We start from the raw sequence: 27,084 nt of genomic DNA on the forward strand, positions 1-27,084 counted from the left end.
TTTGAAAAGCCCTTATTAATTTTTAATATGTACTCTCAAGAGGATGCAAAAAATAATAGGTGTGCCTAAAATTTTTGAACATCATAGGGTAAAAATTTAATTAACAGTCCTTATTTTGCATAGATGTTGATCAGTGATCAGAAATTTTGGCATTTTTCATGCTTGGAACTTTCAATCCACACTTTTCCTATTCTATTCTGATCCACAAGTTGTGTTTTCTATATAAAGTTCAGAAATATATACCATCATTTTTATTCTAATTAATGCATATGGTAATGATCTGCAGATTGGGTAAACATAACAAATGGTGAAGACTTAGAAACAGAGTAAATATGACAAATGAACTGATTTAAATGTTCTTAATTTTGACCTTCTTCCAATGGACCACATCACACCATGTAGTCAGAATTGTTTCGTTAAAAAAATCTTATATAATTTAGATTTTTTTCTACCAATTAATGACAAAACTTAAGTAAGTTCCTGGAAAAAATATCAAATATGAGGAAGGTATCTGCCATCAAAGTTGAAACTATATATGTACAAGGGTGGTCTGCACCAATACATAACGATAATGATATTCTATTATCAGTTATTTTTGAGAATCCCTACCAAAATAGAAGCCCACCCCCTAAATTAAAAGAGATGTGGCACATGATACCTATTTCTAATTCATTTAGTGACCTCACAAAATATTATAAAAAAGTTTTAACATTAAAAAGAACAAAAAAAAAAACGGGTATAGGTTTCAACCATAGAAATAAAAAGCAGTTTGAGAAGTGTAAATACAAATTATTATTTTACCTGTTTCTCTGAAGCTATTTTCTTTGCTACTTCCTTAGATTTATCAATTACAGCTTTAGGCATGGTAGATATCTCTGCTAGCTGTAGGCCTGTGGAAACAGACAGGAAATCAAGTGAACCAGGCGTCCAATTCACAAAAAAATCGTAAGAGTAAAGTTAATTGTAAGTAATGAAATAGCCTAAAACAGTCATAATTTAGGATCAATTTCACACTTACGACTTTTTGTGAATTCGACGCCAGGATTTTAACGATAGGTTATCCTAGGATAAAGCAAAGACAAAGAAAAAAGACACAAACAACAAACAACATGAAAAAAACAAAATTAAATCAGCAAACCAGTCTCCACAAAAAAATGTGGGAGCATGGACCAGGTGCACTGGTTGGGTAAGCATTCTGCTTTCCTAGAAACATTCACCATGTTGCTTGTAAAGTGTCACATCTTGGGTAGATAATGAGGACAAATATGACACAATAAACAAATAAGTTCTGATCATGCAGATGTATATATTTTCTAAACATTCCATTTGAACCACAAGTTTATCATGAACTTAAAAAAATATGAAAATGTATCAAAAATGCATAGTGAGATGTTTACCATAATGTTTCTCCATAGTTTTTCCTTTAGCCAGTACATGTGTATAGATGATCTTTTCACAATTCCACTCTGTGTTCATTACTCTCTGTATCTGAAAGCAGTAACTGTAAGAGAAGATCAAACCAGAGTTCATACTACTGATTTTGTAATGGAGGAGTATACTGCCAATTTGTATCACTGTATTCATGTAAAAAGTAAAAATCAGTGATCCTTTTCACAAAATATGGCAATAGTAAATTAGTCGTAAGTTATGATGTCATATTAGATTAAGTATTGTGTTGTTATAACTTTTCACTAATTTTACTTTTACCATTTGTTTTGTGTGAAAACGGCTACTAGTGCAGCCACCTTATCATTTTTCTAGTCAGGAACAATGTAAAAAAATAGGACAAAAAAAGAAAAACACACACACACATACACAGAGGATTTCCTGTGAAATTAGTATAATTAATGGAAAATAGGCCAAGAGCCAACATACCAACTTTTCAAGGACTCATGCCAGAAAAAAATGACGTACATATGACAGACAGATGTACGCAGACCATATAACATGTATCAATCCCTTTATCTTGTTGTGATAGAGAACATGTAATGAGAATGGATATGGTGATAGTCAAAGAAGCAACAATCCAACTGGGATGGCAAATGTCAGCTCAAGGCCATCCACAAGTCTTCAATGAACGAGGAAACCCTTATACCACAGGGCAGTCTGTAGCTGGCCCCAAAACAACATTATACACAGGTACAGTGAAATAGTTACCCCTACATACTCCAGAAACATAAAAGTAAAATTAAAGTGAAAATGAAACAATACATACACATGCCAGAACTTCCTGACCTGGGACAGGCGCTAAAAATACGGTGGGGTTAAAATACACTGGCATGATCACAACCCTCCCCTTTAAACACACCTAAAAATTATTTCAAAAAGGTCAGAGTCCATTGTTAAAACAGACATAAAGAAACTGATTATACATTACACAAATGAACATTAAAAGGACTACTTGCACATATTTACTTACTTTTCCACATTAGGGTATAAACTGTCCAGATTTGTCAGCTCAATGAAGTGAGTTACAAAAAATGTAAAGGCCTAAAAAAAAAGGACCATATGCTGTAAAGAGACTACTTAGACATAGAACTTTTACTTATAGTATTGCTAATAGTACAACTGAGCAGAAGGGTGTTAAATCTGTGTCATATAACCAGCTAAACCTAATTAAATATGGTCGAAATATATGGGTGGATGCTACCAGGTAATAATTTGTATCTCAGCCTTTATAACTAACCCTAGTAAATGATTAATTACAAGCACAACAAATGACAATATGTCATGGTTCTTATTCTTTTTAATTTTCTTACTTCAATTCTAAGCAGGTGAATTAAAATGCATGTCACTTTTAATCACCAGGTGGTGATTTAATTTCTACAATAGTTTTCCCATTTTCCATTTTCTAAGTTTTCTACAGATTTAATAGGAAAAACAGATGGTTTTTCAGCCTATTCTTGATTTGAAGTATTTCTCCACTCTCTATGGTAAATTCAAAGTTTCAACAAGATCACTAAAGCTTGCAGGATGAAAATCTTAACTTTACCAGCAAGATAGGAGAAATAATTTTAACCATTCACCACTGAAGGAGAATCTATGTACAGTAATTATACTCATTTTCGCAGGTACTTAATTTCATAATTATTGGTCTATGAACTAATTGATGGGTACTTGTTTTTCGCAGAAATTGTAGTTTTTGCATAAAGAACAATGGTAGAAATACTTCTTTGCATGTACATATTTTTGTGGCTAGTACATGACTGCAAAATTATTGTATACAACAGGAATGATTTTACAAGGTCATCAAACAAAACAGAAATTGGTAAAATGGGAAATAAATAAACAGAAACAGTACAATCCGGATTTAAAATAGCAAAATTCTGCTAAATGTCGGAAAAAAATCATTCTGGATATAAGTATCACACGAAAATAAGTACAGTTACAGTATATATTTTACTAGAAGAAAATATTCTATGTTAAAAAAATTCTATAATGAGGTATAACAAACCTTAATTCCAAGAAGAAATTCACAGACAGCATGACAGATACCAACTCCCTCCTCTGCACTGGTTCCTGTGACAGACAAATGGGTTAACAGTTAAACAAGAATTCACTTTATATCACAACTTTAGGGTTCAGAGTTGAACAGTTCTATAAAGAGGGCGGGGTACAAATCAGATAATTCTACAAAGTTAACATTTTTTTTCTAAACAAAATGCAGATTGGACAAACCTTTTAATGAGGACTGCTTTGATTTCTTGATTTGAAGTCTTAACAATACTGCATATTTTATACAGTTGGTATAAATATCTTATTTTCACTGGTTTTATGACCACTACATGTTAACTTGTTAGTTTTGTGCAAAATCATGGCTTATATGAGCCAATAATACATTCATAGTCCACATCCATACTTCATAACTAAAAGTGTTTTTCCCCAAGTTAAGAAATTTAAAAATCAAATACATTTCATTTTCAAACATATGTGAGTAAATCACCTCTACCAAGTTCATCAATTATGATTAATGAGTTGTTGGTGGCATTTTGTATGATGTAGTTCATTTCTTTCATCTAAAATTAGAAAAACAAACAATGATTTTAAAACTTAAATAAAATCTCAATGTGAATTATCTCCCTATTAATCCTAATAAAATCAATGAATTGCTTCTAGTTCTTATTTGTTTAAAATGAATTTGTCTTGAATAAAAGACGACATAGAAAAATAAGGTCAATTTATTCTCATCAAAATGAGACCTTTGAAAGATATTGAACAAATTTTACCACATATAGTGTACTTCATCAAAAAGGCATGGAATTTATTTCAAAAACATAAAGTGGCCACAAACTACATGTATGTATTATACATGAACACAAGAATGAATGTTATAAGAATTGATCTCATCATTTCTTTTTTACATATACACAAGTATCATTATTACATAACAGTGTAGTGTACTAGGGTGAATTTAAAATACCATACCTCAACCATAAATGTAGACGAGTTAGTTTCCATATCGTCATCACTGCCTATTCTAGAGAAGATTTGATTGGTAATCCTAAATGAGGCGTATTCTGCTGGAACATAGGAACCAATCTGAGCCATAATCTGCAGCATGGCTATCTGTCGCAGGTATGTACTCTTACCACTCTGGTGAAAGAAAGGATGTTTTAGAAAGTGTATTAGACATAAGATATTTTCTCTTTCTGCTGATTTAGTTGTTTCTTAGAACTAGTTACAGCAACATGCTAGTGAAGATTTTAAGTGAAGTGAAACCTGGCTAAACTGAATTTCCTTTGGACTTCAGAATCAATTTCTTTTATACTCGGCGTCACATAAATAACATACTGTTAAAATTTGAATAAAAATATTTTCTACGACTTTATTGACACCTACCGTCGTTTAAATTGTCTTAAATGACTTGCTCATTCGTTTAGCCGAACGGCTTCTCCCTGAACAAGTCGCTTTTAGCTTAAATCATGCGTAACAAATCCTTACGGGAAAATCCCATACTAATATCCGCCATGTTGGTTTCTACGGGACGATTTGTTTACAAACAAAGTTCGTAAGTTCCCATTGAACTCCGGTGACAATCGTCTGCTTGATTAACTTCTCGGTATTGTACATTGTTCGCGTAAAATAAATCTGAGATATCCGAAATAACGCCGAAATGCATTCTGGGTTCTTCGGTTTTTGGACAAACCATTTAAACGTAAACAACATCTCCTAGCAACCCGATCACTGTAAACATGGCCGACTTTTTACAATGTAAATATTGGCACCTAGAATTAAAATCTGACCGGAATTTAACGATTCAATGTTCAGAAAGAAGCCGTTTGGCTAAACGAATGAGCAAGTCATTTAAGACAATTTAAACGACGGTAGGTCTCAATAAAGTCGTAGAAAATATTTTTATTCAAATTTTAACAGTATGTTATTTATGTGACGCCGAGTATAGACAGGTATTTTTTAATCAAGGTTCAAAATGCATTAAAAAGGACCTTTTCCTGTGTCTGTTTTAGACTGGTTTCACAGTGATATGTGTCTGGTTTAGACCGGTTTCACAGTGTTAGGTGTCTGTTTAAACCTGTTTCACAGTGTTATGTGTCTGGTTTAGGCAGGTTTCACAGTACTGTGTCCAGTTTAGACCAGAAAATTTTCCCGCCATTTTTCCATAGTGCATTTCAACTAAATTTGACCTATCAATTTCTTTAAAAGGCAAACTTTACAAACACTTTGACAGTTATTTCTTGAGGTTATGAGGTATAAATTTTTTTTCATGTGCCACACCTTATACACATTTGTACTTAAGTATTATAAACCATGTATACACGTAAGTTTGACTGGTGACATTATTAATATCAATGCGAGTATGAACAGGTAATGACAGTATACTGTGTGTGTACTTGTAGAGAAATGGTGCCAAAATGTATGATACAATGCATGTATGCTCACAGTATCTACAAAAGCCAAGCGTGTTAACATTTCAAGTTTCTTTGAACAAAAGCTGAAATTACAATGTGTTGAAAGTGTAAAAAAATAATAGGCAGATAATAAAGGGTTCTGGTTAAACCATAAGTAGGTCATTCAATGTAAACTTTTCTCTGTAAAAGAACCATAAACTTCACTCACTTTCTGAAAATACACTCTTTCACGGCTAAATCACTATCGATGGTGGCAATTGAATAAGTATGTGTAATTTCCTCCTGTTTGAAGTCAGCAAGCAATCAAAGAATTTTTGTAATATTGCAAAAGTCATCAAAAAAGGAACAGATATAGTGAAACACAACCATATATAACCATATATAACCTTTATAAAAATAGAAAATACTTACAGAGATGATCAAAAGGTCAATATGCGTAAACACATGTAAAAAACTCTGAAAGGCCTGGACAACAAAAGTAATAAAATCCAAAGTAACATAACAATGACACTCCTTCAATATATAATGCTAACACAATTCCCACCAAACAAAATTATGGCTCCACAGATATTGGAAAAGGTTCTATTGTTTTGCCAAGCCTATATCATATAAGATTTCATAGTATTGTGGGTATTTCTCCCAGAACTACCAATATTGATGAAGTATGTGTAGCATGGAATTTATAAAATACTAACCATATTGGGACCAGTGATTACGATGAAATTACTATCATCAGAGGCATACTGAAATGGAGAAAGAAAAATAAATAAAAAAATCAGTAATCTTTGTTCTGTATTACATTAGATAGAAGTCCTCTTTGACATAGAAAATAAATTAGCATTAATTCTTGCACGTGAATGCTTACAATCTGAATATCATTCTACATGCACAGGAAAAAATAGTTGATATTCATGGAAGTTTCACATGCAACTCAATAGTTAATCTATCATAAAAATCAGGCCCATGTAGGATTGCACTAAAACCTCTTTATTATAATACAAATGATACATTGAACTGTAATCTTCATGGAGTTAACAATGAATAATTCAGAAATAAAGAAGAAAATATGGAAGAACAATTTTTTCCTGTAGAATGCAATTAAATTAGTTCATAGTAATTTTTTTTTGCTCTAAGTTAATGCAGCAAAACACAGGAACGAAACAGAAACTTGGTATGGCCTAAATATTAACTTGGTATGGCCTAAACAGTAATTTGATATGGCCTAAATATTTATTTGGTATGGCCTAAACAGTAACTTGGTAAGGCCTAAATAGTAAATTTGTATGGCCTAAATATTAATTTGGTATAACCTGAACAATAACTTGGTATGGCCAAAATATTAATTTGGTATGGCCTAAACAGTAACTTGGTATGGCCCAGTGTTTTTGGACTTTTTCTGACTTGAGGGTCATCATGACCCTTTGGTGTGTATTTTGAGGGTCAGATGAGATTTTGAAGGGTCACATTTTCAAACCTTGAGAACCTGAACCAAGTCAAAAAATTAAAATGTGGTTAAACACATGATATCTTGATTTCAGTTCGTAATTATATTTGTTTTGTATTGTATCATAATTGCGCAGCCCTATCACTTACCGTTGAGTGTAACGTAAACGTCTGAGAATTACTCTATATTTAGAAAAATTTACGTAATTAACAATTTTTTTCAGTGAAAGTGTTTGGGGGGGTGGGGGGGGGGGGTGGTGTCCGTGTGACCCTCTAGCAATTTTTTGGGAGTCAGATCACATTTTATGCGTAAATTACGGAAACACTGGTATGGCCAAAATAGGTAACTTGGTATGGCGTAAATAGTAACTTGGTATGACCTAAATAGAAATAGTAACTTGGTTATGGTCTAAATATTAACTTGGTATAGCCTAAAGAGAAACTTACGGCATTGTTAGGAACTGGTGGATCACATGAGATTTTCTCTAAGATAGGATGCCGCCCTAGTTTCATTGCCAAGGTGTCTGTAAATTCTGGTCTCACTGCAAAAGAATTGATGCTGTTATTATATAATACCTGATTATATCCATTCCATTAATTAAGGGTGGTATCAGGTTTAGGTGGTTTTGTTTTCTACATCCAAGTCTGATACTAGAAATAATGCCAGCATAGCTCATGGATACTTTGCTATCAATTTTGCAAACGAAACATAAAACCCCCAATGTTGTTCAGATGGAAATACAAGAAAAGAAGGTGCACAACATCATTGTTTCATAAAGAAAGTATTAAAATGTCATGAAATTCTTTCAAACTGCGATTGGAAGATTGCTCCCTCCTTGGTCAATGAATAACATAGCATATGCTTTTCATTATGAAACCTTAAAGTCATTCTGAAGGAAATGAAAAATAAAAGGTGTACAACAGCATCATGTGATAATGAAGTTCAAAAGTTTCATCAGAGTTAATTCAGCAGTTTCTGTTGAGTTGCAGATGAAACTTGGAAGAGGAAAAGCAAGATCCCTGTATAAAAATAAAAAAAACAGATATGAAATATTTCAACTAGTCAGCAAACTTTAATTTTACATTGGTGCAGACCTAGCAAATATTCAGTTGAATCCCAATTTTTATTTGCATAACAGTTGTCTCAAATTTGCCATTGAAGAACTTATAAAACTGAAGATTAAACTAACCATAGTTGGAGAGAGTACAGCTACTGGCAAAAGACAGTAGCATGTCAAGTAAAGATACGACCTCTGTCAGCTTGTAAAGACATCCTATCTGGTCTCTGATGTTGTCAAGTAACTCTTTTACTACTCTGATAAAATGTAATTAACATAGTTAAACAAACATCTCAATTGAAAACATAACATGAAATTGCACATGTTAGTGTGATGGGTACAACCCTACTCGTACTATATGTTGATATTTGACAGAGCCAAAAATGGCTTACTACGTATGCCCAATCTATATGAAGCTATAGACCAAAATATGATATCAATCCACCCATTGGGAGCCGAGAAATTACTACCAAATTTGGACAGATGGATAGATAGAATGACAGACAGAGAAGGTGATTCCAATATACAACTCATTCAATGTATAATTGATCAAAATAGAATCGTTCAGTAAAGATAAGTTTCTCTAATCCTGTACATACAGCCTGTCTGGTCTACGATGTTATTTAGTAAACCCTTCACTAGTCTGGTAAAACAGTATCAACAAACTGGTTGGTAAAACAATTCACCTTTTTATTCAAACACTATCAAACTAATACCATGAATACTATCAAGTAAAGATTATTTCAATATGTCGATAGACAACTTAAATATGGTCTATATTAAATCAGCTGTTTTTTCTCAAGTAAAAATACAGCTTCAGTAAACATATACCAGGTATATAGACGGCCTATTATCACATATCATAAATCAAATTAAATTGCTCAAATTAGTACCATATTCATTATCATTCTCTTCAACTGATTCTACCATCAATAGAAGGACATACAATAGAAATTAAAAAAAAGATAAAATAAACTTACATGTTGGTCATTAGGTAAATCTCATGTAATGATTGTCTAATTCTGTCTGAAACAGAAAAAAATGTAATTAGGTCATCATCCAATCAAATACAGAAGTCTTTATTTCTTACATTTTCTTCATAAATGACACTTTGATTGGAATATCATGTGTTTTAGCTTATAAAAAGCTTAGCCAATTATATAAGGACATTTCAGGAACAGGGAAACATAAACAATGTTCTAGATATTCTGTCTTTGATGGTTTGTCTACTCTCAGTGTTTCAAGATTTTTTTCATCACTTTATTTTCAGAAGTTTCCACAGGAATGCTATGCCATAATGAAAAAATACCTATCAACAAACAAATTCTTCTTTGCAACAAATTGCAAAAATTCTTTTGGTAATTACTTGCAAAGAGGAAAATGGAATAAAATAACTATCCAGCAACAATATTCTACCTGCCCTGGGTAACAGGAATATGGAATACTAGAACACTGGACTATCTGTACAGCATGTACAGTCTTTATTGGAAAATAATTGTTCACAAATAAAACAATCAAGAAATAAACAAGAACTAAACAACAAGATATTTAACAAAGTAAAATAAGAAACCAAAACTCATAAGTCTATACATTATTTCTCACCATTCAATTTGATCTGAAATTAGTAAACTTGGAAAGTTCAGAAAGTCCAAGTAAAAGGTAAACAGTAGTGATATGAGAGAGAAAATAATGATGTTCCATTTCTTTCTAGCAAAGGATTCAGTAAAGCCAAATAATTATTTTTTTTCAACAATGGACATTACTAAATAAGGAACTAAATTGACCAAATTCTTACCGTACCTTTCCTCCACATCCGATGCTAATCTCCACCTCTTTATGTTAATCAGATACAGTCGTCACAGATTTGTAATAAGAAATGTCCATGCTTTGTTAACATTAAAATCCAGGGTAACTGATCTAATAAGTCAGAATTACTTACTAAATCTGGACAGGTGAAAATGAAGGTACCCATAATATTACTACATCTGGACAGGTAAAACTTCAGGTACCTGGTAAATTACTTACTAAATCTGGACAGGTAAAACTTCAGTACCTGGTAAATTACTTACTAAATCTGGGCAGGTAAAAATGCAGGTACCCAGAATATTACTACATCTGGGCAGGTAAAAATGCAGGTACCCAGAATATTACTACATCTGGACAGGTAAAACTTCAGGTACCTGGTAAATTACTTACTAAATCTGGACAGGTAAAACTTCAGTACCTGGTAAATTACTTACTAAATCTGGGCAGGTAGAAATGCAGGTACCCAGAATATTACTACATCTGGACAGGTAAACTTCAGGTACCCAGAATATTACTACATCTGGACAGGTAAAACTTCAGGTACCTGGTATATTACTTACTAAATTTGGGCAGGTAAAACTTCAGGTACCTGGTATATTACTTACTAAGTCTGGGCAGGTAAAACTGAGGGTATTCTTGTGTTTAGTGACTTTCATGAAGACACCAGGTAGACTATCCTCCTTGTCTTCACTATACAGCTGTATATAGAATCCTCTAGTTGTATTGTAACTTGTTTTAAATGGCAGGTTGTATTCTTCTCCTAGTTGTTTTACCAAATCTATAATTATAAACAAAGTTTATGCCAATTAAGATCAATATCTGATTAAAATTAATGGCCTATGACAGATACATCATGCATTTACCAGCAAAAACATTTAATCAATTGAACAAACCCTAAATATCAATTCATGACACCTTGTGTATATACACAGGATTCTGAGAGACCATTTGCTGGTGTCTGTATTCATTCAGATTTGCATTGACATATTTCTGCCTATAAATGAAGTTGAGAAGACTGAGCCTTTAAACCACTTGATACAAATAGATGCTCCTTTGCAGTAAATGGCTCAATATAAGGACACATTGATGGTCTAGTGATTTAATGGTTCAATATAAGGACACATGATGTTCTAGTGATTTAATGGCTCAATATAAGAACACATTGATGTTCTAGTGATTTAATGGCTCAATATAAGAACACATGATGTTCTAGTGATTTAATGGCTCAATATAAGGACACATTGATGTTCTAGTGATTTAATGGCTCAATATAAGGACACATTGATGTTCTAGTGATTTAATGGCTCAATATTAGGACACATGATGTTCTAGTGATTTAATGGCTCAATATAAGGACACATGATGTTCTAGTGATTTAATGGCTCAATATAAGAACACATTGATGTTCTAGTGATTTAATGGCTCAATATAAGGACACATGATGTTCTAGTGATTTAATGGTTCAATATAAGAACACATTGATGTTCTAGTGATTTAATGGCTCAATATAAGGACACATGATGTTCTAGTGATTTAATGGTTCAATATAAGAACACATTGATGTTTGATGTTCTAGTGATTTAATGGCTCAATATAAGAACACATTGATGTTCTAGTGATTTAATGGCTCAATATAAGGACACATGATGTTCTAGTGATTTAATGGCTCAATATAAGGACACATGATGTTCTAGTGATTTAATGGTTCAATATAAGGACACATGATGTTCTAGTGATTTTAGTGGATAACATAATCCTTGTTTATTGGTAATCTGTATTTTTATCCATTAATCTTGTTGACAGATAAATATCTGCCTCTTGTATAAGACAACATTTTTTATATCAAAACATTAGGAACAACAGTGGTCCAAAAACTAAATTAACAATCAGAGATGATTTTACGAGGTCAACAAAGTGGAAATTGGCAAAATCGGAATTAAATATACAGTAAAAAAAGAATCATAACGGTGAAATCAGGATTTGAAATAGCTGAAATCCACAAAAAAAAAAAAAAAAAAATGGAAGGAAATGATGTCTGAACAATAACTATAAAAATGTAATGGACCCTGATTGGATTACTAATCAACAGAATAAAATTTACTTAATTTTGATACTGACAATATCAGGTAGAAAATCTAAACTAGCGTTCCCATCCTCGTCAAGATATTCCACATGATTCTGTCAGTGACAATATCAGGTAGAAAATCTCAGCTAGCTTTCACAAATTCAAGGTATTCCACATGATTCTGTCAGTGATAATATCAGGAAGAAAATCTAAACTAGCGTTCACACCCTTGTCAAGATATTCCACATGATTCAGTCAGTGACAATATCAGGTAGAAAATCTCAACTAGCTTTCACGAATTCAAGGTATTCCACATGATTCTGTCAGTGATAATATCAGGTGGAAAATCTAAACTAGCATTCACACCATTGTTAAGATATTCCAGATGATTTTGTCAGTATTAAAATCAAAGTTAACTATTATTTTATGTGTCTTTCCTCTTCTGTACAAAGTAATGCTAATCATCAGCGTAATCATTAAGCACATTCTGTTACAGAATAAGTTCCAGCTAGAACAGACTTAAAACTTAATCTTACCAGAAACATCATCCACAACTTCAGTGTAGGTCATCCTAGCCACATCTAATAAACCTACAGGGATAAAAATAGTAATAATGCCGAAATTCATAAGAAGTGTTCCATAAAAAAATATATAAGCTATGGGAGGAGGTACTGTTTTAATTTATACATGGATTCATTATTGTCAAAAATCTTGACTAATTGAATGAATTATAGACATAATATAAAACTGGTTTTTAGAGTCATTTCCGAATGGTACATTTTATGTTCTAAAGAAACAGCCTAATACCAATATAGTTGCTGAATGAACAGTAACCAGGTCAACAATACGAAACTTAAAATAACATGTTTTAATTTAGGACACAAAACTAAGTTTCTCTCAAAAAGTAATTCTAAATCACTCAAATTGGATTGCATTCTCTTCTTGCACTTTCATCATCATGATCATTCATACAGTGGTTTATATTAATAACATAATATCAACAAGAAATATGTAAACTTACCATTTATGTTTGGCTAAAAGTTTGAAATAAAAATAATTTGTAGAACTCTGTATTTTTTAAAATCATTTCAATAACAGTACAAATCAAAATGAACAAGTATTGAACTAATCAGAAGGGACATAGGGAAGGACATTACAGAAATTCGGACATAACCGGCACTTTAAGCTGCTGGTCCGGTAAAATTTGCATGATTTCCAGACCAGATGTCTGATACACTTTTTTATTAGACTCGCCTCAACCAGAACTTCCTGTTTAAAAGATGGTGTCCGAATCGAGGCAAATTTAAATTGTTTTTATTTTCGGTCTGGCAAATAATTGTTCAGTCTAGTAGATTTTGTTAGGTTGCCGAACCAAATGTCAGACTGGTTGAAAAATTATTTCACCAGGTCTGGGACAATTAATCTTTCTATTGTTTTTTTATAGTAATGACAACTAAGCCCCATATTTATACACAATAAAAATAAAATATTATCAAGTTATTAAATTATATTAAGAAGCAAACAAAAAAAGTGACAATTAGCAAAAACTGAAGTTGAACATAGACTACACAAAATGCTACATGTACTAGTAAAATCAGGGTTTGAAAAAGTGGAACTCAGTTCTAAGGTTGATGAAAATCATGTCTTCAGTTTACAGTATGAACATGTATATGTATGACATTTGAAGTTCATCATCACAATCTGAGGAACAAGACCTACCTTTACAGCAAAACATTTCTGAGTTCTCATGTGTAATGCACCTTTCTGATAACGTGTATCCTCATGTATCACACTGATTATTTTGGTCATAATAATTTCATACCTTGGGTCTTCTAACAACTATAAACAGAAAGATACAGACAATGACTTAAGTTTTTTATCCAATATATATTCAAAACCTACGATCAAATTCTACGGAGATATTTTGGGTCTTGTACCATATCCCCATATAACATGACCAATAAAACAAGTGTTGTCTCCCTTGGATTGCTATAGAACACAATGTATATTTGAATATAAATAAAACACAATAAAGAAACAGGTTTTTAAAAGCCATAAAATTCTTCAAGAGATTATATAGCACTGTGTAATGCATCATTGATAATTTTAGCCCTGGTCTATTTATATAGAATACACTTTGTGTAATCATTGTACAAAAAATATTCCACGGCAAGCCCTCATATATTGGAATTAACAAAGTTGTGTATTCCAGACATAAAGTTTCAAACCACTTCATAGTTATCACGGTTATTTTGAGACTTTGTCTCGTTTACTAGCCACAGATAAATTGACATAGTACTGTTGTTTAAAATTATTGATATAACAGGAAAAAGCTCGAAACAAAACCAAAGAACAAGTTGCAAATAAATATAATTATGAACCTTATAATATGTTTTCAGCAGAGGATTCTCAAAGTCCTTCAGGGCCTCTCTCAATGGTTCTATCAACTCTAATGTGTGTTTTAGATAGATAACATTGGCTATGTTGTTCTCCGCTGTCTTAACAGTGTCCTGTTTAGGTATCTGGACAAACAAGGACAGGAGATGATCAATGTCCAGGAATCGTCCCACAATGGTCTGGAGATTATAGAAAATTTCCTCCTTTGATGTTAGTTCTGCTACGACATCCTGTCTCATGTTGATTGTTTCTAAATCTGAACAAGATAACTAATTAGCATAATATTTGGAAACATTGAAAATTAATCAGATGAACACTGTATTCAAAACTGTCAGCATTTTGAAATACTTTGTTTAAGTATACATGTATGATCTTTGAAGAGACTTCCAGACATTCACAGTATACCACAATATGTCCATCAGATCCTAGCCAATAAAACTGAAAAAAATACTTTTTTTATTAAGTACCTATTCCAATATAAACACTTTGATCTATTGAAGAACAAGTATTCTCTACTAAGAAGTATTTTTGAGAGCATATGCTAATCATTATGACAAACTTCTATTTTATCATAATGCAGAAAAGGGACAGAAAAAAAAAAAACACTTTTAAAACACATGGTACATGTAATTCACTGAGTATATAATCAATTAGATCTGTTGTCTAGGACTGGTATTCACTTCTATATTGTTGGTAAAGACTATTTAGTTAATGAAGAAGAAACATGGACTGTAAATTAAGAAATCTATGCATTTTTTATTATTGCACAGAAATGCATGTAAATGTATGCGACCAGCTTGTAATTGCAAAAATTAAAAAAAAATCACATTAAAGATCTTTTAAGTCTACTGATACTGAAACAAAAACACTAAATCAGCATCTTATTATTAACTGACAAAATTGCACTAATTAATATAATCTTATACATTCTAACCAGATGGAGGCTGTAGAATATTAGCCCTGAGCAGTCTGTTTCCCCCAGCTGTCTTTGTATGATTCATTATACCATACAGTGTATGTTCACTCTTAGGATCCCTGGCATTCTGTAATAACTCAAGATTTCTCACTGTTACTGCATCTGTGGAAAGGTAAAATCATCAATTATTTATGAATAATTACATTTACTGTGCATATCATTCAAATTTGCTATTATCATTCCATAATCAGGGATGATTTTATGAGGTCAACAAGCAAAGCCGAAATTGGCAAAATCAGATATATATATACAGAAAGAAAGAATTGTAACGGTAAAATCCAGATTTGAAATGTCTGCGTAATCGGCTTTACACATGATGTTTCATGAGTCAATTATTAACATAGGCCACGTCAAAACTTAAATAGAAATCTATTGATGCTCACTGTGTCTCCATTTTCTATTTCTATGTAAAATAAAACAAAAGTAAAAAAAGAGAAACATGAAATATTATAATAAAAATTGAATGTTTCATTTTTTTATGTTACATCTGTGTGAAATAAAAGTATAAAGGTAAGCAATTCAATCATTGTTGAATTTAAACATCATATTTGCTGAATGATTGAAAAATTAAATGCACCCATGAATTTACTAAGCCATAAAACTCAGAAATTAATAAAATCAAATGTAAATATACAGTAAAAAAAGAAACATAACTGTAAAATTTGGATTTGAATAATCAAATACCCAAATCAGAAAAAAATCAAGTCTGTAAATGGTACTTAATGCTTTGAGAAAAGAATCAACTGAGATAATAAAGCATGCAACACAAGAAATCTGCCCACTAGGTATACAACTACATCCTACTTTAAATTTTAAACGGCTGCCACTTCATTCCACTTCAGAGTTTAACAAACTTCAGTACATAAATTTACATTTCATTTTTTTAAAGAAGGTATATGCTTGTGACAGCAAGAGTGTAGTACAAGAATTTTGTCCAATACGTTTTGGTGAATTCAATGTAACTAAAACTCGACATAATTGTTCCATTCAGTCGTCAGATGTGGAATCTTATTCTACTTGGTTCAGATGATCTCAGGTTTTTCCTTCAAAAAATGCTTTTATATGATGAAAATCTGATTGGCTGATGTCAGAGAAAGATCATCTGAACAGGGAATAGAATGAGGTGTGGTTAGATGTTTAGTATCAGTCTCTGTAAGAAACAGGCCTTGGGTGAAACATTGTACGTAAACAATTCACAAGTTTAATTTGACTATTTGCATCATCAGAATCAAGGAAAAAAGACAAGATTTTCTATATTATGTAGGATACTCAGTTAAGATTTCATTGAAATGCACTGATTGAAAAAATTTCAAAGGCAGGTAACTCAGTCAAAAACTTAATTTTTCTCAATATTCTATTGAAAAATTTTTAAGCAAATCAGGTGACGCAGAGATCAAATAATAGTATTTTCAAATAGAAAAAGCATCCTTGAGTGATATTACATTGTCAGATTAGTGGGTTTTTGACATACATGTTTCTGATTGGTGGGGTTTTGACATACATGTTTCTGATTGGTAGGGTTTTGACATACATGTTTCTGATTGGTGGGGTTTTGACATGCATGTTTCTGATTGGTAGGGTTTTGACATGCATGTTTCTGATTCTTCCCATTTTGTTTAAATCTTACAAAACTTACACTTAAATGCAAAAACTGAATGGAGCAATAATTAGGCCCAATTCTAACCATTTTACAGATCATTCTATCAGAATATAGAGTTACCAATCATTGTAGTATTTTCACTCCCTTTGAATGCAATCTTCATAGATCTAGGAGCAAAGACAATGTTCTGAACAAACTCTACATACTTCATCAGAGCTGCAGCTGCTGCAAGACAGTAGTATCTGAAAAAAAGGTGTCTGTATAGATTTTGTTTGGACAAACCTTGATAAAACACTACAGACAAGAAGATATCTACCTTTCCAATTCAAGTTATATTACTGTCAGTTTAGAAATTATTGTGATGTTTTGTTGTTGTAAAAAAGTGAGTTACTCAAAGTTATGACACTCATATTTCTGACCATTGCCCTTTTCTGTAATCACAAATCTTGATATCAATTAGAATCTAAATACTATGACCTGCAATATCATAATATCTCAGATCAATTATCTATTATGAAACTGATAGTTTTTTTTTTTCCAATTTCACAAAAACAAAGCACAGGGCATTCGTAAATTATTTGTTGCATTCTTTATAGATCATACCACAATTTATATATCAAGCAGTTACATCTTCAAAAGCAATCACTTTAGGAGGGAGTCATGGGCCATTGGCCCTAAAATATATAAATGACCCAAACGGAAAGGGTGGCATGGGTCAGTGGCCCATCTTTTTCTTTGTGTCAAAATAATGCATTATTCATATCATTGGCCCATAGTGTGATTCGAAATCACTAATTGCATGTAAAAAACAGTTGATGACCCAATATAACAAAATTCAAGTGTTATATCTGGTCACAAACAACACAACAGATATTTATTTAAAAATATTACATTGTCTTTAAGCAGATAAGAACTCTGAATACTAACTTAGATGAAACTTCCATCTCAACTGTGTTGAATTCAGGAACACACAACTGCTTTACAAATTGTAATCCTGAAAAAAAAAAAAATAAAAAAAATAAAAAAAAAAATAAGCGGCTCCCAGAGGCCTGGTTAAATTTTTGCCTTTTGCCTTTGAAGGGCAATAACTCTAACAAGGAGTTGTCTGTCAATTTAGACACAAAAAGAAGATTTGATTGGACTTATCATAAGGATCATTTCATCAATTGAAAGTTTCTTCCTATCTATCATACCTTTCCAGATATTGGCTGAAAACTGCAAAAACAACATCTTTCATATTTAGAGGGCAACAACTCTAACAAGAAGTTGTCCAACCACTTTGATTACCCCCAGACTTTTGCAAGCCTTATCATAAGGATCATTTCAGCAATAAAAAGAATTTGGCTAAACCTAACAGATGAGCTAAAAATGTGAAACAAGAGGCTCCCAGGAGCCTGAATCACTCACCTGGTTGAATTTTGCCTTTCAAGGGCAATAAATTTAACAAGAAAATGTCCAACAATTTTGACTCAAGAAGACTTTGGTAGGACTGATCATAATGATCATATCAGAAATTGAAAGTTTTTTCTATCATATCTTTCAAGACATTGGCTGAAAACTGTAAAAAACAAGAGGCTCCCAAGTTTGGTTACAACTGGTCAAGTAGTGTCAGAGAAGATTTTTGAAAGAAATAGCATTAAAAATAGCAAAAATCATTGAAAAAGGGCAATAACTCCAACATGCCTTAACGGATTAAAACAAAAAAATTGACCAGAGATAGATCTCATCATGCTGAACACTTAATTAAACCCAGTCAGAATTTAGCTAAACCTAATGGTGTTGTAGATATATTCAAAATCTACTGTCTGACCCCTATGTTCTATTTTTAGTAACAGTGGCCACGTTTTTCGATGAATCAAAAATCCCCACATCAATTCTCTGCAGGATGCCCCAAGGAACATTTATACCAAGTTTGGTTCTAAACAGTCAAGTTGTGTCAGAGGAGAAGATTTTTGTACAATTGTTAATGACGATGACGGACGACAACGAGGACGGACAACGACGGACGCCAAGTGATGGCAATAGCTCACATGGCCCTTGGCCAGGTGAACTAAAAAGGTCATTTTTCCTCTTTCAAGGGCAGTATCTCTTACAAGGAGTCATTTGACAACTTTATTTCTGAAGACCTTGTAGTCCCAATAATAAGGATCATTACTGCAATTGAAAGAATTTGGCTACACCTAACTGTTTTGGAGATACATGCGAAAACATACTGTCTGACACCTATGATCTACTTTTAGTAACGGCAGCCATGTTTTCCAACAGATCAAAAATACACACATCAGTCCTATGCAGGATACCCTAGGAACATTTAGACCAAGTTTGGTTACAATTGGTCTGGTAGTATCAAAGGAGAAGATTTTTGAAAGAAATAACATTAAAAATAAAAAAAAAAAAAACATTGAAAAAGGGCAATGACTCCAACAAGACTTAACAAATTAAAACAAAAATTTGGCTGCGTATAGATCTCATCATGCTGCACACTTTTATTCCTGTCAGAATTTAGCTAAACCTAACAGCTTTGGAGTTATATGCGAACAAAAATTGTCTGACCCCTATGTTCTATTTTTTAGTGACAGAGGCCATGTTCTTCAATGGATCCAAAATCTACACATCAGTTCTATGCAGGTTACCCTTGGAATTCATATCGAGTTTGGTTCCAAGTGGTTAAGTAGTGTCAGAGGAGAAGATTTTTGAAAGAAAAATCATTAAAAATAGCACAAAATTTTGAAAAAGGGCAATAATGGGTTAAAACGAAAAAATTTGACCTAAGATAGATCTCATCATGCTGCACACTTTTATTCGCATCAGAATTTGGCTAAACCCGATGGCTTTGGAGATATATATGCGAAAAACTATTGTCTGACCCCTGTGTACTACTTTTAGTAATGGCAGCCATGATTTTTGACAGTTCAAAAATACCCAACACAGTTTTATGCAGGATACTCAAAGGAACATTCATACTAAATTTGGTTCCAACTGGTTAAGTAGTGTCAGAGGAGAAGAGTTTTGAAAAATTGCCAAGTGATGGCATAGCTCACATGTAACAGCAGCAGTATTTTTCAACCAATCAAAATCTCCACATCAGTTCTATGCAAGAGTAATCAAGGGAACCAAGGTTATAGCAGTAATCAAAAGAATGTAATCCGGGGACAAAGACCAGACATGGAAAAAGAGACATACACAACAAAGAACATAAAGTAACTAAAATCATACATACAAAGTAACAAAAGTAAATGAGCAACTCGGACTCCACTAAAAAACTGGGAGCATGGACCAGGTGCACCGGTAGGGTAAGCGTCCTCTGCTTTACTAGAAATACCCGCTGAGTTGCTCATAAAAAGTCAAATCTGGGGTAGACAAACGAGGGAAAGAAAACTATGACCCGTTGAGTAAATCAGTTTTCATGGTGCTGATGGATACACCATAATGATCCACGAGTTCATGATAACAACCATAAAATTTCTGTAGTGATGACTTCAATCTTGTAGCAAAATAACCCTATTTCAGAAGCCTATTTGTTAGAGTTCTAGCACGATACAGGAAGTCTGCGTAGTTTCGGCAAGCTCTGGCATAACGTATGAGTTGTGATATGAACACTCCATACGCAGGAGCTGAAGGGGTGTTGGCACAGATGAATGGAAAGTTGACAATTATGAATGAAAAGTCATCACATTTGTCACAAAGTTTGGTCAATAGTTTTCCTTTACCATCGATTTCTAAGTGTAGGTCAAGATATGAGGCTGACTTCACAGTGTCTGTAGTATCCTTTATCTCAAGTTCTTTTGGGTAGATGCAATGTATCAAATCCCCGAAATTAGGATTGTTTAATGCAGAAACTGAGATTGAAGGATCTAGCCAAATGATATTCTTTCTTTCTGATCAGATCAGCTATAAAGTCAGCCTCATAAGAGTGAAGGAATAGGTCAGCAAGTAAAGGAGCACAATTTGTTCCCATTGGAATGCCGACCTTTTGTTGAAAAACACGTCCACCACACTGGACAAATATGTTGTCAGTTAAAAATTCCAGCATTTTGTAAACATCTTCCTCTGTATATTTGGAAGATGTTTTGGAATTATTTCTTACAAAGTATGAGGAATCTCTACCAAGAACTATATATTTGTATCTAGGTGTACCATCTTTTTTGGAAAAACAATGATGTATGATGTTTTTAAGTCAGGATTTTAACTGAGTATGGGGAATAGAAGTACACACTGTTGAAAAATCATAGGTTTTAATGCTATTATATTCAGATATTAGTCTTGAACTGATTGTCTCCGAAAGATCTTTCAAATTTTTCAGGATCCACATTGAATTAATACCACTACGGGAGTAACAAGTGTTGTGGTAGGACTGTAGACCCTCTTTGACAGTTGTGAGTATAGAAGTTAAAAGTTTTGAAAGAGGTTTGGTGGTACATTTTGCAGATCCAGCTATGAAATGTTGTTTGTATGGATTCTTGTGTAGTTTAGGAATCCAGTACATAGACGGTAAATCACAATCATCGTCCTTGGTAAAGAGACCAAAAGAGGATAGCACAGATTTATGGTTTTCCACAATTTCTTCTTTGCAAAACACCCTAAGGTACAGTCATATAAAGTTTTTTCCCATGTTTTTATTAACGGTGGCCATGTTTTTCAATGGATCAAAAATCCCCACATCAGTTCTATACAGAATACCCCAAGGCACATTTACATCTAGCTTGGTACTTGTTGGTCCAGTGTTTTCATAGAAGAGTTTCAAAAAATTGTTAATGAAGACGGACCCCAAGTGAGCTATAAATCATATCACTTTAAGGATCGTCTTAATGTACAAAAAAGCAAATCTTATAGTATTCTATATTATTTTCAGTATTACATACAATTCAAAACTGGTCAGGACTTATTTTTGTGATTTTTGTGGAAAGAAAATTTTCCATTCTTTACTACTATGGAGTCATTAGATACACAAATTTAAGAATCTATGAACTGTCTTTCATCCCTAATCCAACATAATTGGTACCCATAAATTAAAGTACCTTCACAAATTAAATTTCTATATTTCGCCATTCTTTGTTAGGCACTGATTAGCAAATTTGCATTATTTTCATTAACATGTATTTTTTTTCTTTCTTTTCATTCAAGCATTGTTATATACGCCATATCATTATGACATAGTTTTAAGAATTTTAGTAACTGGAGACTTTTTGTAATTTTTCATGAAAACCTGTTAGGTTTAGGGGCATTCTAATTACCATTATGGATGTTTTTTCATAGTGTAGATAGCAAGAACAATAATATTACATTGTATCTCTTTAATACTACATTGTAGTGGGTTACTGCATTAAAGCTGGGGAATATTATCCAGAGTAGAATTTTACATTGCAGGAATTTACAAGTGCAATATATGTTCTACAAGGGATCATAATTTGCAGTGCACATGCAATAAACCTTTTATTGTAAAGCAACATAATTTAGTCTTGATTATGAAATACTATCATGGATAACTTCACAAATTTTAACTACATTTGCATTAGTGCAACATGGAAATTTACTGCATGCTGATCAGTTAAGAAGCGCCTTAAAAAGACTAAGATCTGAGAACCAAGCAATAATACAGCAGTAATAATACATTCAAACAAAGAGGGGCAAAAGCCATCAATGTTGACAGAAAAAAGAGCAACAGCTTCTAGTTGTAGTACAAGTTTGACATAATAGGCAAGATAATGTTGTTGATTTTTTAAAGCTGTGTCTATGGTATGGTAGAGGGAGTATTCAAGGGAATCAAAATTGCAGCTGAAAACAAAAGAATGTAATTCAGGGACAAAGACCTGACAGGGACAGCCACACACAACAAAGAACATAAAAAACAAAATAATTTGTACAAAGCAACAAAAGTAAATTAACAACTCAGACTCCACTATGAACTGGAAGCATGGACCAGGTGCAACCATTAGAATCCTCATCTTTTCTAGAAACACCCATCGAGTTGCTCATAAAATGTCAAGTTGGGATAGACGAAAGAGGTAAGGAAAACTATGACATGCTGAACAAATCTGTTCTCATGGTGCAGATGGACACACCGTATAGATCTATGAGTTCATGATGATAACCATAAAACTTCTGCAGTGTTACTTCAATCTTAAAATCCAGTTCCAGAAGTCTAACTGTAAGAAGTCTAGCACGGTACAAAAATTCTGTGTAGTTCGGCAAGATCATACATTTTATAGTATATTATTGGTCCCTACCTCTAGCTTCATTAAAATACTTCCTCTGTACAGTGGAGAGACTGGTGTTAACAAACTGATCATTGATGAGGGTAAACAGCTTGGTCATGGTACCACTCTCACAGGCCGTGTTTGGCATTATAATCTATGATTATAAAGAAATAAAGAGTTTTTGACTTGATCTTACTCAGTCAACAAAACAAAAAACAAACAGAAAAACAAAACAGAAAAGGATATAAGCAGTTAGAAGTATTGAAAACACCTTAGAAACAAGACTTCTAACAGCTGAATAAATACAATCTTAAAACAGAAAAACGGCATCTCTGAAAAACATGAAAAAGTCCTTTTGTTTACATTTTCCATTTACATGTATTAATTGAATCAGTGTATCATTCAACTACAATGTACCTTACTATTTTACATGAATCTAAACTTTTACCAAACTCCTTTGCTGATTTTACGGAGAAATACTGCTTGCTATTAGAAAAAAACCATCTGAAATCCTAAGTATTAATATAAGTTGGCAGCATACATGTAATTAAACAATATGACATAGAGATGAAAATCTTCTGTACGCAACCCTTTCCATGGAGTATAAAAGTACCAGTCCATATAACATTCAGACACTGCCCATATCAAACTAAATCAACAAAATCTACATTTACTATATCTTTGTGTAACAATTGCTCTTTCCATATTCAGTTCTGTACTTTTGAGAAAATCATACATTTATCTTCCACTAAAATCAACTAAATCAAACCAAATCAAGAACGATAACTCTTGCACAGTGTCAATTTCATACACAATCTATACAATTTTTTTTCAAAAGCACAATGACCAAATAAAAACAATGAAAAAACTTAAGACTGGTTTTGTGATCAATAACTGTTTCTGAACAAGAATTGAGTTCAGTGGGTTTTTGACATGCATGAATCACCTTCTGTCTGATTTTTATAAAAAATACTACATAAATATTTAACTTGGACATTAAAAAACAAATTATCAAATGCTGTGGAGCTAAATAGGTACACAAGAGAAACTGTAGGTCCTGTGCTGACCTTTGACCTTCAGATTTAAGACAATATTTTTAATTTGTGTTTTTCCTAAATGCATTTCCTTTATAATGGCATGGGCACCTTTTCCACTATTTAATTCTTTAATTGCCTCATTTCTTTCCATTTACAGTTTCTGAGACATTTTGTCACAACTCAAACTTTCATAATTAAACTGAAGACTGAAGTTTTTACGACTGAATCACTGACCGGTGAGTAAATTTCACATTTATCCTATCAAATCTTTAATTTTATTTTCATTGCAATACTGATTTAAATAATTGCTTTGGCAACCTAATTATCTATATGTATGTGTTCTAAATATAATTAAATCATGTGACACGGTTCTGTTATCAGGTCATGTGATAAACCAAATTTTTACTAAATGGCCAGTATAAAAAGTCAGAAAGACGATTTCAGCAGAAAAATGACTGTTGGCCACCTTAGGGAGGTGACCACTGATTTGAGCTAAAATAAAAAGAGAAAACAGTTGACCGTTGATTTCAGATGACTGGCAAAGCAGGTTTGACTGTAAATTAATATCAGGCCTTAGATCAATTGCGGCTATTTCTACCAATCCTAATCTTTTTTGCCTAAAGCTTCAATTGCCATTTTTTGATAAGCACTGTTTAAGTCTGAATGTGTCTTCAAAACAAACTAGTCAAAAACTTTTAAAAAATATAAAACTTACTGACCCTAGTTTTTAAAACATGCAATAGAAACACAGGTTTTTTTATTCATAGTCATACAAACCTCGACAGGTAATAGAATCTGTAGCTTGGTAATGGTTCTCACATAGGTCTGGGTGTCTGAAAACTGGGACAATGTCAGGATGGGACTCTTTAGATCTACACTGGCCATCCCAATTTCTCCCCTTGCTAACCCCCTTCCTTCAACAATGGCTGTAAAAATGTCAGACGTTCCATGTGATTACACAAAATGTACCCTTAAATGTAACAAAATTAAAGATGGACTGACAGACATATACTCAACTCTCAAACCTGCTCTAACATGTCCTTCCGATATAATTGATTTTTGTTTAATTTCAAGATTTGCAAAACAAAAAAACAAAAAACAAAAAACAAAAACAAAAATAAAAAAAAATAAAAAAAATAAAAAAAACAAAAAACGAAAAAAAACCCATGAAATTTCCTTAAATTCCAAGAATCACCAGGCAGCATTAAAAATTGCTTACAATGTACATGTATGTCACATCTCTGAAGCTACATAACAATTTTGAAATCAAACTGATTAGTAGAAGCTGAAATACAAACTTAAAATCAAAGACTGAAGTCTTCAAAGTCGCTAATCGTCAAATATTCACTGTCACTGACTTTGGCATACTTTAAACGTCCGAAATGGCACAATGTGATATGCTCTAAAATCGGGTGACATCCGCTAAAATCTTGGTTCCCTTGATATTATTGCATACTCTTTCGTAACCAAACGGCTATATATAGATATCAGTGTCCTGATAATATATATGACCTTTATATAATCAACAGTAATGAACGCCTGTGTAGGAATCGGAAATTGGGTAATATTACATAAATTCAATGCTAACCGAACATTTTATCTTTTAATGTAAACTTCCTGTTCTAATACATGCAAAAAAACACACATAGACATGCTTATGATACATTTTAAAAAAGGTACGTTGTAGTGATCTTTGGGTCGCTTATGATATTGACATGGAACCAGTCTATGTACCAGATTTAGCAGCTGGCAATGAATATTCATAAATGTTGGGGCGTGCTAATGCATATGACCTATATAGTCTTGTAACCTCAGTGCCTGAATCAGAAACAGGGTAATGTTCAAAGCTAACTGATCATTTCATGTAAACTTCCAGTTCTAATACAAGCAAAAAACACATGTAGAACACGTTTGATATTTAAGAGGTACATTTTTTATCTCGTATGAAGCAAAAACTATGACACTATGGTGGTGAAAAACGGCGAAGATCTGTTGGATTATGTGGCGTATAACTACACATAAATGCAAATCATATGTGAATATCAAATACATAAATTATGAGCGCAAGAAGTCGCTAACACTGTTAGCGACTTAAAAAGAATGGATGATTTGATTTGTCTCCAACTGTCTCTAGAGCAAAACAAAGGGCAGCACCAGTCAGTCAAGATGTATACATTACAGACATTTTCTTTCATGACCTAATGGATGATTTAAATTGGGTTGGGATCAGTCTTATGCTTTACAAGAGAACACAATAACTATATTACATGGTGTATTACCGACAATGACAGATGAGTTGATTTCCATTGGAGTAACACTGGATGTGTGTGGTGTTTTCCGTTTACTTCCAGGAGTTGTAAAGGAGGTACTACTTCTTCTGCCAGGTGTGTATGAAGATGTACTTCTTTGTCCTGGAGTAAATGATGTGGAACTCCCATGGCCTGGCGTGAAAGAGGTGCTATTAGATGTCTTGCTAAAATAATAGATAAAATAAAAGATAGGCAAAACAAAAATAAAATATGTCTTTCCTATTACACTTTTGAAAACTAGAGGCTCTAAAAAGACTAAATCACTCACCTGACTTGTTTAACAATATTTTTTTTTGTAAAAGCTGACATATTGTTCAACGGATTAAAAA

At 32.8% G+C, this 27,084-nt stretch overlaps 1 protein-coding gene across 1 annotated transcript in view; it reads right to left on the bottom strand.

Moving 5' to 3' along the window:
* The window catches only part of LOC148606097 (mutS protein homolog 4-like), a 37,137-nt gene that overhangs the window by 2,053 nt on the left and 8,000 nt on the right, over nucleotides 1-27,084 (bottom strand). The window contains exons 4-25 of the mRNA XM_088544286.1: nucleotides 26,726-26,919; nucleotides 25,224-25,372; nucleotides 23,440-23,563; nucleotides 18,140-18,206; nucleotides 17,333-17,454; nucleotides 15,571-15,714; nucleotides 14,621-14,892; nucleotides 13,959-14,078; nucleotides 13,261-13,273; nucleotides 12,776-12,829; nucleotides 10,780-10,952; nucleotides 9,971-9,983; nucleotides 9,349-9,394; nucleotides 8,501-8,625; nucleotides 7,758-7,852; nucleotides 6,563-6,610; nucleotides 4,426-4,593; nucleotides 3,944-4,016; nucleotides 3,455-3,519; nucleotides 2,420-2,490; nucleotides 1,398-1,501; nucleotides 802-890 (exon numbers count right to left, since the gene is read on the bottom strand). Coding sequence (XP_088400412.1) covers nucleotides 802-890; nucleotides 1,398-1,501; nucleotides 2,420-2,490; nucleotides 3,455-3,519; nucleotides 3,944-4,016; nucleotides 4,426-4,593; nucleotides 6,563-6,610; nucleotides 7,758-7,852; nucleotides 8,501-8,625; nucleotides 9,349-9,394; nucleotides 9,971-9,983; nucleotides 10,780-10,952; nucleotides 12,776-12,829; nucleotides 13,261-13,273; nucleotides 13,959-14,078; nucleotides 14,621-14,892; nucleotides 15,571-15,714; nucleotides 17,333-17,454; nucleotides 18,140-18,206; nucleotides 23,440-23,563; nucleotides 25,224-25,372; nucleotides 26,726-26,919 — 2,329 coding nt within the window. The remainder of the gene's footprint in view (nucleotides 1-801; nucleotides 891-1,397; nucleotides 1,502-2,419; nucleotides 2,491-3,454; nucleotides 3,520-3,943; nucleotides 4,017-4,425; nucleotides 4,594-6,562; nucleotides 6,611-7,757; nucleotides 7,853-8,500; nucleotides 8,626-9,348; nucleotides 9,395-9,970; nucleotides 9,984-10,779; nucleotides 10,953-12,775; nucleotides 12,830-13,260; nucleotides 13,274-13,958; nucleotides 14,079-14,620; nucleotides 14,893-15,570; nucleotides 15,715-17,332; nucleotides 17,455-18,139; nucleotides 18,207-23,439; nucleotides 23,564-25,223; nucleotides 25,373-26,725; nucleotides 26,920-27,084) is intronic.

This window comes from Perna viridis, chromosome 9 (genome assembly GCF_037379345.1).
Source record: "Perna viridis isolate PV_CMFRI_1.1 ecotype Kerala chromosome 9, ASM3737934v1, whole genome shotgun sequence".
NCBI lineage: Eukaryota > Metazoa > Mollusca > Bivalvia > Mytilida > Mytilidae > Perna > Perna viridis.